General features: G+C 48.0%; 1 protein-coding gene across 1 annotated transcript in view; it reads left to right on the top strand.

The window, feature by feature from the left end:
• The window catches only part of UBR3 (ubiquitin protein ligase E3 component n-recognin 3), a gene marked incomplete at its 5' end in the record, with an annotated part of 224,320 nt that overhangs the window by 136,805 nt on the left and 67,694 nt on the right, over positions 1-19,821 (top strand). Inside the window, 3 exons of the mRNA XM_075319687.1 lie at positions 1,305-1,415; positions 2,042-2,254; positions 17,553-17,689. Of these exons, the coding sequence (XP_075175802.1) occupies positions 1,305-1,415; positions 2,042-2,254; positions 17,553-17,689 (461 nt within the window). The remainder of the gene's footprint in view (positions 1-1,304; positions 1,416-2,041; positions 2,255-17,552; positions 17,690-19,821) is intronic.

Consider the following 19,821-nt stretch of genomic DNA (forward strand, 5'->3'; position numbering starts at 1 on the left):
ACACACCACACACACACAAACCGCGCAACACACACACACAACGCTACAGACACACAGCGCTCCACAAACAACGCAACACACAAACAACACCGCTCTCACCCCCCGCCACACCCAGACAACACCCAGAACATGTACAACCCCTACACAAACACTTGGTAACTACACACAACAACATCTATATATATATCTATATATATATAGATAGATAGATATATATATAAAAATCATACATGAACTACACAATACGTAAATTCTAGAATACCCGATGCGTAGAATCGGGCCACCTTCTAGTTATTATATAGTTTCATTATATCAGTGTCTGTATGATAACGCAGCAGAAATGCTTTCCATTTCAGTATGAATGTATGAATTTCCTTTTCCTTACTGGGTCATTCCATGGTAACTTATGTTACATTCAGAAGCCAAAAACTGAGTTATTAATGGCTCCAGACTGTTCTCTGAAGGCAGGCAAAAAAATGAGTGTATATTGTACATTGAACTATTCTCAATCGATTTCAACACAGTTTGATTTTTCAGCAATAGAAATTAAATACAAAATACAATGTTATAACTTGGTAAGTTACGTTACACAAAAAAGAAACTTAAGTTACCAAGTAATAACATTGTATTTTGTATTTAATTTGTACTTGTATGCACGCATGTGTGTGTATATGTATATGTATGCAGGTAGGGGTGTGTGTGTGAGAGCGCGCATGTATGTACATGTATGTATGTGTATATATATATATATATATATATATATATATATATATATATATATATATATATATAAAAAATGTGTGTGTATGTATATGTGTGTGTATGTATGTATGTATATATATATAATGTATGTATATAAATATATATGCATATAAATATGTGTATATATATAATGTATGTATATAAATATATATGCATATAAATATGTATATAAATATGTATATATATATATATATATATATAAATGTGTATATATGTATATAAATGTGTGTATATGTATATATATATATATATATATATATATATGCACATAAATGTGTATAATATATATGTATATGTATATAATATATACATATATATACATATTTATATACATATATATATGTTTATACACATATATATATATATATATATATACATACACATTTTTTATATGTGTGTGTGTGTATATATATATATATATAATATATAATTTTATTAAAAAAAATTTCCCTAAAATTTTTTTTTTATTTGTATATTTTATTTCGGTTGTATTGTGACTTACTAACGCTCTTTCCTCCCTTCTTATTTTTTCCTGTATCCAGAGTTCCTGTCTCCAGTCTGTATCGATAGGATGGGAAGGAGGAGTGTATGTACAAACATGTGGCCACACGCTCCATATAGACTGCCATAAATCCTACATGGAGTCCTTACGAGTAAGTTGCACAGCTTTCTTACATGCCTGTAATAAATATATATGTGTGTGTGTATGTGTATATATATATATATATATATATATATATATATATATATATATACGTGTGTATATATGTGTATGTATGTATGTGTATATGTATGTGTGTATATATATATATATATATATATATATATATATATATATATATATAAAAAAAAAATATATAATTATATATATATTATATATATTTATATATATATATATATATATTTTATATATATATATATATATATATATATATATATATATATTTTATATATATATATATATTTTATATAATATATATATATATTTATATATATATATATATTTTATATATTTTATATATGAAAATTCCCAAGATTTCAGATTTTCAAAAATAGTGACATAAACAATATTTTTAAGAATTTTTTTTAAACATAAGAACTATATTTAAGCCATGGATGATTTTCCTTTTAATCGCACATGCTAAGATAAGAACATCATCTGTAATATTTTCCTATTAATAGATTATGTAAGGGCAGGATTTGTGTTTTATGTGCAGCTTTTTACATCCGTTCATTCCTAAATTGCTGACCCGTCGCTTTCATGTCTGTTTTTTTGCAGAATGACCAGGTCCTCCCGGGCTTTTCTGTTGACAAAGGCGAATTTACATGTCCTCTCTGCAGGCAATTTGCTAATAGCGTCCTTCCTTGCTTTCCTGGAAACAATGTAGAGAGGAGCCCCTGGCAGAGTCACGGAAACAAGAGCATGAGAGAGCTCATCAAAGAGGTGGAGGAGCTTCAAGAGCAGCTGGGAACTTTCCCAGTAAGCATCAGTGTAAGGCCGAAATATCCTTGTTACTTCCACTCCGTCACCTCATCACCCCATACGTCACTCGCCATCATTGCTATTAGTGTAGAGGCAAAATTCATGTACACTACTCACATAAAGTTTGGGATATTTGCCTTTCGGGTGAAATTTATGGAAAACCAAAAAAGTTCACGCTACAGAGATATTTTATCATGACAGTCGGACATTTAAAGGGAACCGGTCACAACTTTTTTGGCCTATAAGCTGCGGCCACCACCATCGTGCTCTTATATACAGCATTCTAGCATGCTGCATATAAGAACCCAGGCCGGGGATAGAACATAAAGAAGGGAATTTTGTTTACTTACCGTAAATTCCTTTTCTTCTAGCTCCAATTGGGAGACCCAGACAATTGGGTGTATAGCTATGCCTCCGGAGGCCACACAAAGTATTACACTAAAAGTGTAAAGCCCCTCCCCTTCAGCCTATACACCCCCTGTACTGCTACGGGCTCATCAGTTTTGGTGCAAAAGCCAGAAGGAGGAAAAAATTATAAACTGGTTTAAAGTAAATTCAATCCGAAGGAATATCGGAGAACTGAAACCATTTAACATGAACAACATGTGTATACAAAAACAGGGGCGGGTGCTGGGTCTCCCAATTGGAGCTAGAAGAAAAGGAATTTACGGTAAGTAAACAAAATTCCCTTCTTCTTTGTCGCTCCTTATTGGGAGACCCAGACAATTGGGACGTCCAAAAGCAGTCCCTGGGTGGGTAAATAATACCTCATAATAGAGCCGTAACGGCTCCGTCCTACAGGTGGGCAACTGCCGCCTGAAGGACTCGCCTACCTAGGCTGGCATCTGCCGAAGCATAGGTATGCACCTGATAGTGTTTTGTGAAAGTGTGCAGGCTCGACCAGGTAGCTGCCTGACACACCTGCTGAGCCGTAGCCTGGTGTCGCAAGGCCCAGGACGCTCCCACGGCCCTGGTAGAATGGGCCTTCAGTCCTGAGGGAACCGGAAGCCCCGAGGAACGGTAAGCTTCGAGAATTGGTTCCTTGATCCACCGAGCCAGGGTTGATTTGGAAGCTTGTGTCCCTTTACGCTGGCCAGCGACAAGGACAAAGAGTGCATCGGAGCGGCGCAGGGGCGCTGTACGAGAAATGTAGAGTCTGAGTGCTCTCACCAGATCTAACAAGTGCAAATCCTTTTCACATTGGTGAACTGGATGAGGACAAAACGAGGGTAAGGAGATGTCCTGATTGAGATGAAAAGGGGATACCACCTTAGGGAGGAAATCTTGGCGGACGTTGGTTTCCTAGCCTGTCTCATAGTGGCAATGACCTCTTGAGATAATCCTGAAGACGCTAGGATCCAGGACTCAATGGCCACACAGTCAGGTTGAGGGCCGCAGAATTCAGATGGAAAAACGGCCCTTGAGATAGCAAATCTGGTCGGTCTGGCAGTGCCCACGGTTGGCCGACCGTGAGATGCCACAGATCCGGGTACCACGACCTCCTCGGCCAGTCTGGAGCGACGAGGATGGCGCGGCGGCAGTCGGCCCTTATCTTGCGTAACACTCTGGGCAACATAGCCAGAGGAGGAAACACATAAGGAAGCTGAAACTGCGACCAATCCTGAACTAAGGCGTCTGCCGCCAGAGCTCTGTGATCTTGAGATCGAGCCATGAATGTTGGGACCTTGTTGTTGTGCCGTGACGCCATTAGGTCGACGTCCGGCATCCCCCAGCGGCAATAGATCTCCTGAAACACGTCCGGGTGAAGGGACCATTCCCCTGCGTCCATGCCCTGGCGACTGAGAAAGTCTGCTTCCCAGTTTTCTACGCCCGGGATGTGAACTGCGGATATGGTGGATGCTGTGGCTTCCACCCACAGCAGAATCCGCCGGACTTCCTGGAAGGCTTGCCGACTGCGTGTCCCACCTTGGTGGTTGATGTAAGCCACCGCTGTGGAGTTGTCCGACTGAATTCGGATCTGCTTGCCTTCCAGCCACTGCTGGAACGCTTTTAGGGCAAGATACACTGCCCTGATCTCCAGAACATTGATCTGAAGTGAGGACTCTTGCTGAGTCCACGTACCCTGAGCCCTGTGGTGGAGAAAAACTGCTCCCCACCCTGACAGGCTCGCGTCCGTCGTGACCACCGCCCAGGATGGGGGTAGGAAGGATTTTCCTTTCAATAATGAGGTGGGAAGAAGCCACCACCGAAGGGAAGCTTTGGTTGCTTGAGAGAGGGAGACGTTCCTGTCTAGGGACGTCGGCCTCCTGTCCCACTTGCGTAGGATGTCCCATTGAAGAGGACGCAGGTGAAACTGCGCGAAAGGGACTGCTTCCATTGCTGCCACCATCTTCCCCAGGAAGTGCATGAGGCGCCTCAAGGGGTGTGACCGACCTTGAAGGAGAGATTGTACCCCTGTCTGTAGTGAACGCTGTTTGTCCAGCGGAAGCTTCACTATCGCTGGAAGAGTATGAAACTCCATGCCAAGATATGTCAGCGATTGGGCCGGTGTCAGATTTGACTTTGGAAAATTGATGATCCACCCGAAACTCTGGAGAATCTCCAGAGTAACGTTGAGGCTGTGTTGGCATGCCTCTTGAGAGGGTGCCTTGACCAGCAGATCGTCTAAGTAAGGTATCACTGAGTGACCCTGAGAGTGGAGGACCGCAACTACTGTAGCCATGACCTTGGTGAAAACCCTTGGGGCTGTCGCCAGGCCGAACGGCAGTGCCGCGAACTGAAGGTGTTCGTCTCCTATGGCGAAGCGCAAGAAGCGCTGATGCTCTGGAGCAATTGGTACGTGGAGATAAGCATCCTTGATATCGATCGATGCTAGGAAATCTCCTTGGGACATTGAGGCGATGACGGAGCGGAGGGATTCCATCCGGAACCGCCTGGTCCTTACGTGTTTGTTGAGCAGTTTTAGGTCCAAAACAGGACGGAAGGACCCGTCCTTCTTTGGAACCACAAACAGGTTGGAGTAGAAACCGTGACCCTGTTGCTGAAGAGGGACCGGGACCACCACTCCTTCTGCCTTCAGAATGCCCACCGCCTGCAGAAGAGCCTCGGCTCGCTCGGGAGGCGGAGATGTTCTGAAGAATCGAGTCGGAGGACGAGAGCTGAACTCTATCCTGTAACCGTGAGACAAAATGTCTCTCACCCAACGGTCTTTTACTTGTGGCAGCCAGGTGTCGCAAAAGCGGGAGAGCCTGCCACCGACCGAGGATGCGGTGTGAGGAGGCCGTAAGTCATGAGGAAGCCGCCTTGGTAGCGGCACCTCCGGCGGTCTTTTTAGGGCGTGATTTAGACCGCCATGCGTCGGAGTTCCTCTGATCCTTCTGAGGCCTTTTGGACGAGGAGAATTGGGACCTGCCCGTACCCCGAAAGGACCGAAACCTCGACTGTCCCCTCCTCTGTGGGGTGTTTTTGGTTTGGCCTGGGGTAAGGATGTTTCCTTTCCCTTGGATTGTTTGATGATTTCATCCAATCTCTCACCAAACAAACGGTCGCCAGAAAATGGCAATCCAGTTAAGCACTTTTTGGAAGCCGAATCTGCCTTCCATTCCCGCAGCCACAAGGCCCTGCGTATTGCCACCGAATTGACGGCTGCAACCGCCGTACGGGTCGCAGAGTCCAGGACAGCATTAATAGCGTAGGACGCAAATGCCGACGTTTGAGAGGTTATGGACGCCACCTGCGGCGCAGACGTACGTGTGAGTGCGTCAATTTGCGCCTGACCAGCTGAGATAGCTTGGAGTGCCCATACGGCTGCGAATGCTGGAGCAAAAGACGCGCCGATAGCTTCATAGATGGATTTCAACCAGAGCTCCATCTGTCTGTCAGTGGCATCCTTGAGTGAAGCTCCATCTTCCACTGCAACTATGGATCTAGCCGCCAGTCTGGAGATTGGAGGATCCACCTTGGGACACTGAGTCCAGCCCTTGACCACGTCAGGGGGGAAAAGGGGAACGTGTATCCTTAAGGCGCTTGGAAAAACGCTTATCTGGATAAGTTCGGTGTTTCTGGACTGCCTCTCTGAAGTCAGAGTGGTCCAGAAACATACTCTTTGTACGCTTGGGAAACCTGAAACGGAATTTCTCCTGCTGAGAAGCTGACTCCTCCACAGGAGGAGCTGAGGGAGAAATATTCAACATTTCATTGATGGACGCAATAAGATCATTCACTATGGCGTCCCCATCAGGAGTATCAAGGTTGAGAGCGGCTTCAGGATTGAGACACCCCAGGAAGACATTGCTGTTCCAACTGAGGGGGACCAGGGTGCAATGATTGCACAGTGCCCATGGCTTGAGATGCCGGCCTGGACTGCAAGGCTTCTAATATCTTAGCCATAGTCTCAGAAAGTCTTTCAGTAAAAACTGCAAACTCCGTCCCATTCACCTGTGACACTGTTAACAGGTGGTTCTCCCTGGGCCACCCCTAGCAGAGGCTCCGGCTGAGAAAGTGCCACAGGGGCCGAGCATTGCACACAATGAGGGTCAGTGGAACCTGCCGGCAGTATAGCCGTACATGCTGCACAGGCAGCATAGTAAGTCAGTGCCTTGGCACCCTTGCTATTTGTGGACGACATGCTGTTGTCTCCTCTGAGCAATACAGGAGGGTATATAGCCACAAATCAACAGTGCACCATACAGTGTAAAGTATAGACTATAATCATATAAACTATAAATACACTTCTGCACTAGTGGGGCCAGCACCACAGGTGCTGCTTACCGCCTGCGCAAAGCGTTTGTGTGGGCACCAGAATTCCTGCCTGGGTCTCTTTGAGCTTGTCTCTCCTCTCCAGCGTTAGCAGAGCTGAGAGGAATGGCTGCCAGCGTCCTGAAGAGAGGAGGGAGCCGTGGGCGTGACCCAGAAAAGTGCGGGAACTGGTGCCCCACTGTGCAGAGTGAGGGGGGTGGAGTATGCAAAGCATGCTCCAGCCCTCAGTGCTGCCGACCTGTACAGCGTCCCGCCCTTCCCCTGACTGGCAGGGCTGGGGGCGGGAAGAAAGACACAAACACACTCAGCGACGCTGAAGTGTATAGTGGCACAAATGCAGCCAGCGCTGCTGTCCCCGGTGCACTAGCACACCCAGCAATGCTGGAGTGTTGCTGTGCGCGGTCCCCACGGGGACACAGAGTACCTCCAAGTAGCAGGGCCATGTCCCTGAACGATACTCGGCTCCTATCCAGCAGGGTCCTCAGGAGCTGTGGATGGAGCACGGTCTCCTGTGCCTGGAGACCGATGGGATCCCACTTCACCCAGAGCCCTAATTGAGGGATGGGGAAGGAAAGCAGCATGTGGGCTCCAGCCTCCGTACCCGCAATGGATACCTCAACCTTAACCACACCGCCGACAAGAGTGGGGTGAGAAGGGAGCATGCTGGGGGCCCTGTTATGGGCCCTCTTTTCTTCCATCCGACATAGTCAGCAGCTGCTGCTGACTAAGCTGTGGAGCTATGCGTGGATGTCTGACCTCCTTCGCACAAAGCATAAAAACTGATGAGCCCGTAGCAGTACGGGGGGTGTATAGGCTGAAGGGGAGGGGCTTTACACTTTTAGTGTAATACTTTGTGTGGCCTCCGGAGGCATAGCTATACACCCAATTGTCTGGGTCTCCCAATAAGGAGCGACAAAGAAAAACACTTTATAATACTTACCTAACGGTCGCGCGCTGGGCCTTATGGGCGTCTCCGTTGTCCGGTGTCGGCGCCTCCTCTTTCGTCTTTCTTCGTCCTCTTTCTGAAGCCTGGGTGCATGATGCGTCTACGTCATACACACTCGCCGGTCCTGCGCAGGCGCACTACAATACTTTGATCTGCCCTGCTCAGGGCAGATCAAAGTGCGCCTGCTCAGGACCTGAATGCCGGCGAGTGTGGATGACGTCGGACCCGTCATGCACCACGGCTAGAGAAGAAGGAGAACAAAGATGGCCAAAAGAGGCGGCGCCAGCACCGGACAACGGAGACGCCCATAAGGCCCACATGCGACTGTTAGGTAAGTATTATAAAGTGTTTTTTTATGTTATACCCCCGGCCTTGGCTCTTATATACAGCACGTTAGAATGCTGTATATAAGAGCCCGGTGGTGGTGGCCGCAGCTTATAGGCCGAAAAAAGTGGTTTCAGGTTCCCTTTAAGTAGAAACATGTAATGGTGATTTCCTCATCTCAAACAATATATGGAAACAAAAGTCAACAACAATGGTGGGTATACCCCCCAAAATGTCAACGTCTCAATAAGTTGTCATGTGGCCTTGAGCATCAGTTACAGCTGACAATGACGTCTCCTGCTAGTCACAAGTGGAGTTATTGTCTGCAGAGGCATGGTATCCCACTCTTGAAGGGCAGCCCTCCTTTCATGGAGGTTCTGGGGTACAGAGTTATGACCCCTACATGACTAAGCTGATTCCATAGGTTTTCTATGGGATTCAGGTCTGGAGAAAATGCAGCCGCTCCATTTGAGGTCCCCCAGTCTCCAGCAGCCGTACTCTAATGATGTGACCTCGACGAGCTGGAACGTTGTCGTCCATGAAGATATTAGGCCTGTGTTGTTCATGCATAGGCACAATGACTGCAATAATTATTATTCCTGTAGTAGGGGCTGTCACTGTACCATTTACAAAGTGTAGGGCAGTTCTATATTATCTAGACACATTTGCCCACATTGTAAGATCACCACCACCAAAGCCTCGTCTGGTGACAACAGTGGCTGACAACATAGCGCTCTCGTTGTTGTGTACAAACTCGTTGGTGGCCATCATTTTTGCTCAGCGTGAATCAAGTTTCATCAGTGAACAGCACTGAGGGCACTGGTCCCTCTACCAGCAGGACGATGATGCCTGTTCTCGGTGGTGTGGTCAGGTTCCTTGCAGGTCGTCCAGCACGCAGACCACACGGATGTAAATGGTTTAGAATGGGCTGGCGTGACACTTTGTTGCCTCTCACCTTTCTAAAATATGCCTGGCGTTGTCTTGCATTCATCATTGAAGCGGACCTCAGTGTACGATGTGGCCAAAGGATGTCCACTTCTCTGCCTTTCTCTGACTCCTCCAGTCTCTCTGTATCTCTGTTACAACCTGGTTATGACACTGTAAGCTCAATGGCCACTTCCGTCTGAGAACATCCTGCTTGAAGCCTCAAAATGGCGAGATACTGTTGATCAATGGTTAGGTTTCTTCTTGGTCTCATGACGTCAAAGTGTGAACAGCAGGATGAGGAGGACTCTTTAATACCAATTCTAATTGAACCCCAAAATGTATTTGGTAATTTATGGAGCAAACACGTGTTGTGAATTTTGCCATTAAGCTCCTTGTTAGAGAACAGCAAGTTGTACAAAACGTAGTGAAACGTTGGACATGTGCATTCAGAAGATCACAGAAGGTCACCTGAAAAGGTTAGAGGGTATTTCTTTGTCGCTCCATTGGGAGACCCAGACAATTGGGTGTATAGCTTCTGCCTCCGGAGGCCACACAAAGTATTACACTTTAAAAAGTGTAACCCCTCCCCTCTGCCTATACACCCTCCCGTGCATCACGGGCCCATCAGTTTTATGCTTTGTGTTGAAGGAGGCACACATTCACGCAAGCTCCACATTTAGTCAGCAGCAGCTGCTGACTTTATCGGATGGAAGAAAAGAGGGCCCCTCACAGGGCCCCCGGCATGCTCCCTTCTCACCCCACTGAGGTCGGCGGTGCTGTTAAGGTTGAGGTACCCATTGCGGGTACAAAGGCTGGAGCCACATGCCGTTTTCCTTCCCCATCCCTTAGAGGCTCTGGGAGAAGTGGGATCCTAACCGGTCACCATGCACTGGGACCGGGCTCCCTCCGCAGCCCCTGGGGGAATCTGACGGACAGGAGACTGGGCATCATCAGGGACAGGCCCTGCTTCTAAGAGGTACTCTGTGTCCCCTTGGGGACGGCGCATGGAGCGCCTGTGTAACAGACACTGCAGCGGCTGCTGTGTTTGTGGTGACGCCGGGACTACCGCGCCGACCGCGCTTGTTTGCCGGCCGCGTTATTAAATTTAGTCCCCGGCTTCTGCGGCCTAGTACAATATACTCCCGCCCCCGGGCCTGCCAGTCAGGGGTAAGGGCGGGACGCTCGACTGCACGTCGGCTGTGAGGGCTGGAGCATACTTAGGTATCCTCCTCCCCCCTCACTGAGCACTGTGGGGCACCAGATTCCCGCACTTTGAGTCACGCCCACGGCCCCCTCCTCCTCTGAGAACGCTGGCAGCCATTGTTATATCACTTCTGCAGGTGGAGGAATACAGAACGAGCTCTGTAGGGCTGGGAGGCCCAGGCAGGGAATCTGGTGGACACACAACCGCTTTGGGCGGTCGGTAAGCCGCACCGGTTTCCAGGTGCTGGCCCCCCTGGGTGCCGAAGTGTGTGTATATGTATATATATATATATATATATATATATATATATATATATATATATATATATATATATATATATATATATATATATATATATATATATATATATATATATATATTTGTATACATTTCTCTGTTCGGCCGCATTATTGGCCTTTGGCTATATACCCTCACTGATTACTCTAAGAGGAGACAACAGCATGTCGTCCGCAAAGAGCAAGGGTGCCAAGGCACAGGCTTATTTTGCAACCTGTACCTCTTGTGCGGCTGTTACCTGCAGGTTCCACCTACCCTCATTGTGTGCAATGCTCGGCCCCTGTGGCACTCACTCAGCCGGAGCCTCAGGCACTGGTGGGACCCTCGGCTCAGGTAGAACCGCCGGCTTCCACTGTCCAGGTGGCAGGGACAGAGTTTGCAGTTTTGGCTGAGAAACTCTCTGAGTCGCTTTCACAATCCATGGCTCAGTCTATGGACAAATGGTCTGCTAAGATACTAGAAGCCTTGCAGTCCAGACCGGTAACACAGACACAGGGCACTGTGCGTTCATCGCCCCCAGGCCCCCCTCGGTCGGCGCAGCAAACTGCTCCTGAGGTGACACCTAGGTCCCACGGTGAGGACTCCGACTCGGACCGCAGTCCCAGACCGGCTAAACGGGCTCGCTGGGGACCTTCCTCGACTTCATCACGCTGCTCAGGGTCTCAGCATGAGGACTCTCTGGAGGATGAAGCGGAGGTCGCAGCTCAGGGCTCTGATCCTGACGGTGCTCTCAATCTTGATACACCTGAAGGGGACGCCATAGTAAATGACCTTATAGCGTCCATCAACCAGGTGCTAGAACTTTCTCCTCCTACTCCACCTATAGAGGAGTCTCCCTCACAGCAGGAGAAACACCAGTTTAGGTTTCCCAAACGTACACTGAGTGCTTTTTTCGATCACTCTAACTTCAGGGATGCTGTCCAGAAGCACAGAGCATGTCCGGACAAGCGCTTTACTAAGCGCCTTAATGACACACGTTACCCCTTCCCCCCCCTGACGTAGTTAAGGGTTGGGCTCAGTGTCCCAAAGTGGATCCTCCAGTCTCTAAGCTGGCGGCTAGATCCGTAGTATCAGTGGCAGATGGCTCATCGCTCAAGGATGCCACTGACAGGCAAATAGAGCTCATGACGAAATCCATCTATGAAGCCATAGGCGCGTCTTTTGCTCCGGCATTCGCAGCCGTGTGGGCGCTCCAAGCTATCTCAGCTTGTCTGTCTGAGATTAATGCGGTCACACGTACCTCTACTCCGCAGGTTGTGTCTTTGACTTCTCAGGCGTCGGCTTTTTCGTCCTACGCCATGAACGCCGTCCTCGACTCGGTGAGCCGTACAGCGGTAGCATCCGCCAATTCAGTGGCAGTCCGCAGGGCCATGTGGCTACGCGAATGGAAGGCAGACTCTGCTTCCAAGAAGTTCTTAACCGGTTTGCCATTTTCTGGCGACCGTTTGTTTGGCGAGCAATTGGACGAAATTATTAAACAATCCAAGGGAAAGGACTCGTCCTTACCCCAGTCTAAACCAAACAGACCTCAGCAGCGAAAGATTCAACCGAGGTTTCAGTCCTTTCGGCCCTCAGCCAGGTCCCATTCCTCCACGTCCAACAGGTCAGAGAAGGGCCAGAGGAACTCTTCTGCATGGCGGTCTAAGTCACGTCCTAAAAAGACCGCCGGAGGAACCGCCCCCAAGGCGGCCTCTTCATGACTTTCGGCCTCCCCAAACCGCATCCTCGGTCGGTGGCAGGCTCTCCCGCTTTTGTGACGCCTGGTGGCCACATGTCCAAGACCGATGGGTGAGAGACATTCTGTCTCACGGTTACAGGATAGAGCTCTGTTCTCGTCCTCCGACTCGTTTCTTCAGAACATCTCCGCCCCCCGAGCGAGCCGATGCACTCTTTCAGGCGGTGAACACTCTGAAGGCAGAAGGAGTGGTGATTCCCGTTCCCCCTCAGGAACATGGTCACGGCTTCTACTCCAACTTGTTCGTGGTGCCAAAAAAGGACGGATCATTCCGTCCCGTTCTAGACCTCAAACTGCTCAACAAGCATGTGAGCACCAGAAGGTTTCGGATGGAATCTCTCCGCTCGGTCATCGCCTCGATGTCACAAGGAGACTTCCTAGCATCAATCGACATCAAGGATGCTTATCTCCATGTGCCGATCGCACCCGAGCATCAACGCTTCCTGCGTTTCGCCATCGGGGACGAACACCTTCAGTTCGTGGCACTGCCATTCGGCCTGGCGACAGCCCCACGGGTCTTCACCAAGGTCATGGCAGCAGTGGTGGCGGTCCTACACTCTCAGGGCCACTCGGTGATCCCTTACTTAGACGATCTTCTAGTCAAGGCACCCTCCTGGGTGGCATGCCAACACAGCCTGACCATTGCTCTAGAGACTCTCCAGAGGTTCGGGTGGATCATCAATTTCCCAAAGTCAAAATTGACACCGACCCAATCGCTGACTTACCTCGGGATGGAGTTTCATACTCTTTCAGCGATAGTGAAGCTCCCGCTGGACAAACAGTGTTCGCTACAGACAGGGGTGCAATCTCTTCTTCGGAGTCAGTCACACTCCTTGAGGCGCCTTATGCACTTCCTAGGGAAGATGGTGGCAGCAATGGAGGCAGTTCCCTTTGCGCAGTTTCACCTGCGTCCACTTCAATGGGACATTCTCTGCAAATGGGACAGGAGGTCGACGTCCCTAGACAGGAACGTTTCCCTTTCACGGGCAGCCAAAACCTCTCTTCAGTGGTGGCTTCTTCCCACTTCTTTGTCGAAAGGAAAATCTTTCCTGCCCCCATCTTGGGCTGTGGTCACGACGGACGCAAGTCTGTCAGGGTGGGGAGCGGTCTTCCTCCACCACAGGGCTCAGGGAACCTGGACCCCGACAGAGTCCTCCCTTCAGATCAATGTTCTGGAGATAAGGGCAGTGTATCTAGCCCTAAAGGCGTTCCAGCAGTGGCTGGAGGGCAGGCAGATCCGAATACAGTCTGACAACGCCACGGCGGTTGCGTACATCAACCACCAGGGCGGCACACGCAGTCGTCAAGCCTTTCAAGAAGTTCGGCGGATTCTGCTGTGGGCGGAAGCCACAGCCTCCACCATCTCCGCAGTTCACATCCCGGGCGTAGAAAACTGGGAAGCAGATTTTCTCAGTCGCCAGGGCATGGACGCAGGGGAATGGTCGCTTCACCCGGAAGTGTTTCAGGAGATCTGTTGCCGCTGGGGAACGCCGGACGTCGATCTAATGGCGTCTCGGCACAATAACAAAGTCCCGGCATTCATGGCACGGTCTCAGGATCACGGATCTGTGGCACCTCACGGTGGGTCAACCGTGGGCACTCCCAGACCGACCAGACTTGCTGTCTCAAGGGCCATTTTTTCCATCTGAATTCTGCGGCCCTCAACCTGACTGTGGCCATTGAGTCCTGGCTCCTAGCGTCCTCAGGGTTATCTCAAGATCTCATTGCCACCATGAGACAGGCCAGGAAACCAACGTCCGCCAAGATCTACCACAGGACTTGGAGGATCTTCTTATCCTGGTGCTCTGATCAGGGTTTTACTCCCTGGCCGTTTGCCTTGCCCACTTTTCTTTCTTTCCTTCAAGCCGGAATGGACAAGGGATTGTCTCTCGGCTCTCTCAAGGGACAAGTATCGGCGCTTTCCGTGTTTTTTCAAAAGCGTCTAGCCAGGCTTCCGCAGGTCCGCACGTTCCTGCAGGGGGTTTGCCACATAGTCCCACCTTACAAGCGTCCGCTAGAACCCTGGGATCTTAACAGAGTGCTGACGGCTCTCCAGAAGCCACCTTTCGAGCCGATGCGGGATGTCTCTCTATCTCGCCTTTTGCAGAAGGTGGCCTTCCTAGTGGCAGTCACATCACTTAGGAGAGTGTCTGAGCTAGCAGCGCTGTCATGCAAAGCCCCCTTCCTGGTGTTTCACCAGGATAAGGTGGTTCTGCGTCCGGTCCCGGAATTTCTCCCTAAGGTGGTATCCCCTTTTCATCTCAATCAGGATATCTCCTTACCTTCTTTTTGCCCTCATCCAGTTCACCAATGTGAAAAGGATTTGCAGTTGTTGGATCTCGTGAGAGCACTCAGGCTCTACATTTCTCACACGGCACCCCTGCGCCGTTCTGATGCGCTCTTTGTCCTTGTCGCTGGCCAGCGTAAGGGGTCGCAGGCTTCCAAGTGAACCTTGGCTAGGTGGATCAAGGAACCGATTCTTGAAGCCTACCGTTCGTCTGGGCTTCCGATTCCTTCAGGGCTGAAAGCCCATTCTACCAGAGCCGTAGGTGCGTCTTGGGCATTGCGGCACCAGGCTACGGCTCAGCAGGTGTGTCAGGCGGCTACCTGGTCGAGTCTGCACACTTTCACAAAACACTATCAGGTGCATGCCTATGCTTCGGCAGAGGCCAGCCTAGGTAGGCGAGTCCTTCAGGCGGCAGTTGCCCACCTGTAAGAAGGGGCCGTTTTTTCGGCTCTTTTTATCGAGGTATTCTTTTACCCACCCAGGGATTGCTTTTGGACATCCCAATTGTCTGGGTCTCCCAATGGAGCGACAAAGAAGAAGGGAATTTTGTTTACTTACCGTAAATTCCTTTTCTTCTAGCTCCTATTGGGAGACCCAGCACCCGCCCCTGTTCCCTTCGGGCTGTTGTTCTTTTGTGTACACATGTTGTTCATGTTCAATTGTTCTTTTGGTTCATGGTTTCAGTTCTCCGAACATCCTTCGGATTGAATTTACCTTAGACCAATTTATAAGTTTCCTCCTTCCTGCTTTGGCACCAAAACTGATGGGCCCGTGATGCACGGGAGGGTGTATAGGCAGAGGGGAGGGGTTACACTTTTTAAAGTGTAATACTTTGTGTGGCCTCCGGAAGCAGAAGCTATACACCCAATTGTCTGGGTCTCCCAATAGGAGCTAGAAGAAAAGGAATTTACGGTAAGTAAACAAAATTCCCTTCTTTAGGAACATCCTGAAATTTCACCAAAAAGGCAAATATCCCAAACTTTTTGTCAGTAGTGTATATGCGCATCTCATGAAATTGGGGTTTCTGTAACTTCCCTTGTGTACTATGACCAAAGGATAGAAATCCTCTTCATAGTCATCTCTGCCTAGACCCTGACTGACCGTCTTCTATACCTCCCTGTTCTCCATATGGTTGGATTGGAAACTCGCTCTGCTTGTAATCATTATTTATTAACAATTTAGCACCACATTTTTAATATTGACATATTACAAAGTGCAGAATTCCTGTAACTAATTGTGAGTTACTGGGAGCTTAGCTCCATTCTTTCTAGCCATTGGGCAACATTGCAAATTTGAGCCCATTTCCTTATAGATGCATACAAGTAGCTTAGCAATACCAAATAGTGACCGTACATACAACTATTGTTAGGCTAAAATAGGTTTTATGTTTAAAGGGATTTTTCTGCCCAGGACCGAATTTTTGCAGTCGCTCTTTATACCTGTATCTTGCCAAATTCTAACTATGTGCACTATGTACACTGTCGGGATTCCACTGTGTTTTGACTGCTGGTGTGGTCGTTACATGACTGTTCAAGTGTGATTAACATCGTGTCTTCCTGCCACTCATTGTTCTGATGTTCCATGAAGAGAAGCTGCTTGTCTGTAAGTGTGAAACTCACATACTCGTATAGAGTCTTATGTCAACTGCTCCAGCAGCCACACACGGCAGAATCCTGACAGTATACATAGTGCAAGATGCAAATGACTGACTTGGAAAACCCTTTTACATTGAAGAAAAAAAGGTATTTTGAGAAAAAAACAAACAAACCTACATCTTTACAAATCAGTGGGTGTGTATGTATATATATATATATATATATATATATATATATATATATATATATATATATATATATATATAATATATATATTCTCTATCCAGGTTGAAAAATAATAAATACTCTCTCAACCCTGGGTCTGGTCCCCGCCACTCCCTCTTCAGTCTACCTTGCCCCATCCTCTTTGTCCTGCTTCGCTCTGGCTAGGCCTCTGACATCCTGTAGGTGGTTTTGCTTCGGTCCTGATGGGACTACATTACGGCTTTTCGCCTGACGCCCAGCAGGATGCATGTCGTGCTTAATCAGCATCAGTGCATAGGGCAAAAAGTAGAGGTGCAGACGAACAGATGGCAAGCTGTGAGGGCTGCGGGATAGGAAAGCGGTGAGGTGAGTATTCAAGGTTTTGGGGGGGGGGTTGTTTGTATTTAACTTTTTGCTAGGCCCCCTATTCCTAAGAAAAATGGAGGGCAGATAGCTGAATTTTGGCGCAAAATTTAGATTTTGCAAAATCTAAATTTTTGTAAAATTGGAGGAGCATTCAATTCTACTGAAGCCAATTTGCTTATCCCTCTCTGTGATCTGTCCGATAAATGGCCGACCACTGCCACCGATCATCCGTTTTCCGCTCTGATGGCGATCAGATGTAAACGAAGCTGAAACAGCTCGGCTCTATACACACTGGGTAGTGGCCGTTGCCAAAAACTGCAGTTCAGCTCCAACTCCGGATAAGTCTCGTAATGAAATCCAATTCCTTTCATTCCATTTTGGCTTTTTCGGCAGCAAAGCACTTGGATTTCTGTAAGCCCATTTTTCTAAATGGCGACCGTAAAAAGCGAAACGCGTGCAGAAAATGTTCTGCTTGGGAATTCACCTTTACGGACAGTGATGGGCGTACGTCACTAGTACTACAATGGACTCTTAGCTCCTATTAAACATATAAATTCACGGTAACGTCCTTTTTCTTTTTTTATTCCTCCCCTTTATTTATTTAGTTGAGTTGTTGGCGCGGCTGATAAATGACTGCTGTCCTCTGTTGTAGTGTTTGCCACATTCACGACTTTCACTCTCACACTAACTTCTTTGCTTTTAGTCCGAAACCAATTTAAGCAAAGAAATGGAGGCGGTGATGAAGGACATCAAGAGCGCCACACAAAAGAAGTACACAGACTACAGCAGGACGCACGGCTCCCCCGACAATGACTTTCTATTCATGTACTCTGTTGCTCGGTGAGTCTGCGTTCGCTTTGCTCCTAACAGTCCGGTACTGCTATTATGTAGCACTTCAGAAAAGTATTCAATGTTCTTAAATGCACGGCCTACAGTGTAAAAAACTTCCAAAGAGTGCACTGCTTTCTGTCCATAGTGTGGACTTGGGATTGCCAACATTTATTTCTGCATTCAACACCTATATACTGGGTTTTGGTCCTTTTGTTGCATATTTTGGAATAATTTTTAAGACCTGTAGGGTTTTCAGACGTACTCTTGCCTTGCATACATCTTCCATCTGAGCAATCATTGACTGTTGAATGACCTGGTAAGTTTAATCTGAAAAATTGCAAAATATGGTTTTACCCATGAAAAATCAGCTGAAATTGACGACCAGATGGTGAATTTTGTGTCTCACTTGCTTTCTACTGCCTGTAGTCTGCTACTAAAGCCCCCTACATACACACACGCCTACACACACACGCCTACACACACACACACGCCTCCACACACACGCCTCCACACACACGCCTCCACACACACGCCTCCACACACACGCCTCCACACACACACCTCCACACACACGCCTCCACACACACGCCTCCACACACACGCCTCCACACACACGCCTCCACACACACGCCTCCACACACACGCCTCCACACACACGCCTCCACACACACTCCTCCACACACACTCCTCCACACACACTCCTCCACACACACTCCTCCACACACACTCCTCCACACACACGCCTCCACACACACGCCTCCACACACACGCCTCCACACACACTCACACCTACACACACCTTCTCCACACACACCTCCACATATACACACTAGACTAATGTTGGCTGAACCCAACAATATCGATGGGTCTGGCTGAAAGTCTAATCTATATGGGATCCCCGGAGAAATATCGCCCCCAGCATTTCGGATTTTGGACTACCCATTGTATTGTCTCCTGGAGAAAAGGGTGCTTATTAACCCGATGTGTACTCTGGCTAGGAGTGCAGGGAGCCAGCGCTAAGAGGTGTGCGCTGGTAACCAAGGTAAATATCGGGTAACCAAGCGCTTGGTTACCCGATATTTACCTTAGTTACCAAGCGCAGTATCGCTTCCACGCGTCGCTGGGGGCTGGTCACTGGTGAGATCTGCCTGACTTGACTGCTCACCAGCGACCATGTAGCGACGCACCAGCGATCCTGACCAGCTCAGATCGCTGGTGGGATTGCTGGAGCGTCGCTAAAGTGTGACGGTACCCTAAAGCCAGTGCTATACTGGTGCTATCATGCTGATTCTATACATACCTTTAGTTGTGAGATCGGATGTATAGTTTCTGAAATATAAGCAAGTAAAGTTTGTGAAATGCACTGATATTTGATGATAGGTGCTGCAGAATATCTAATAGATGGGTTGAGTTTCGCTAGTTATTCCTACCCCTTTTTTGCCTGCCTTTCCTTCCTCCCCCCTGTCTGTTATTATAGGGGGAGGAAGGACAGGGGGAAGGAAGAAGAGGCAGGCAGACAGGTACGGGAATAACTAGCAAACCCTTACCACCTATTAGATATTCCGTTGAACCTCTCATCAAGTAACGGTGCATTTCACAAGCTTTACTTGTCTGTATTTCAGAAAGTATACATCCGATCTCACAACTAAAGGTATGTATAGAATCAGCATGATAGCACCAGTATAGCACTGGCTTTAGTTTATATAGGAAAATCCTTGTGGTTGGTTCCCTTTTAAGAAGGATTACAGGACATGAGACTGGTCTTTGTCTTTCTCTGCTCTTGCTCTCCTGTCTGTCAAACAAACATAAGAGAGACAGACTTTCAAGTCAGGGCAGGCAAAGTATTTGGTAGGCACATCACGTGCTGGGAAGTGAAGGATGGAAAGTTCCTGCACCTATTGTGCTGGCAAAATGCTGATTGCGAAGAATCAACATATAAAAATAGTATATCAAATTGCAGAGCATTAGAATTGAGACTATACTGGTGAGACTGGTTTGTTTGCCCTTGTTGTGGGGGATGATTAACACTAGAAGTCCCAGGAATTTCAAGCTCCATAGGGTTCCAATGGTAGAAATGTTAAATGACCCCTCTCTGGGACTTCTAGTGTTAACAAAGACTTTGCTGCTCTGAATTTTTGTGT

Source organism: Anomaloglossus baeobatrachus, chromosome 7, assembly GCF_048569485.1.
Source record: "Anomaloglossus baeobatrachus isolate aAnoBae1 chromosome 7, aAnoBae1.hap1, whole genome shotgun sequence".
Taxonomy (NCBI): domain Eukaryota; kingdom Metazoa; phylum Chordata; class Amphibia; order Anura; family Aromobatidae; genus Anomaloglossus; species Anomaloglossus baeobatrachus.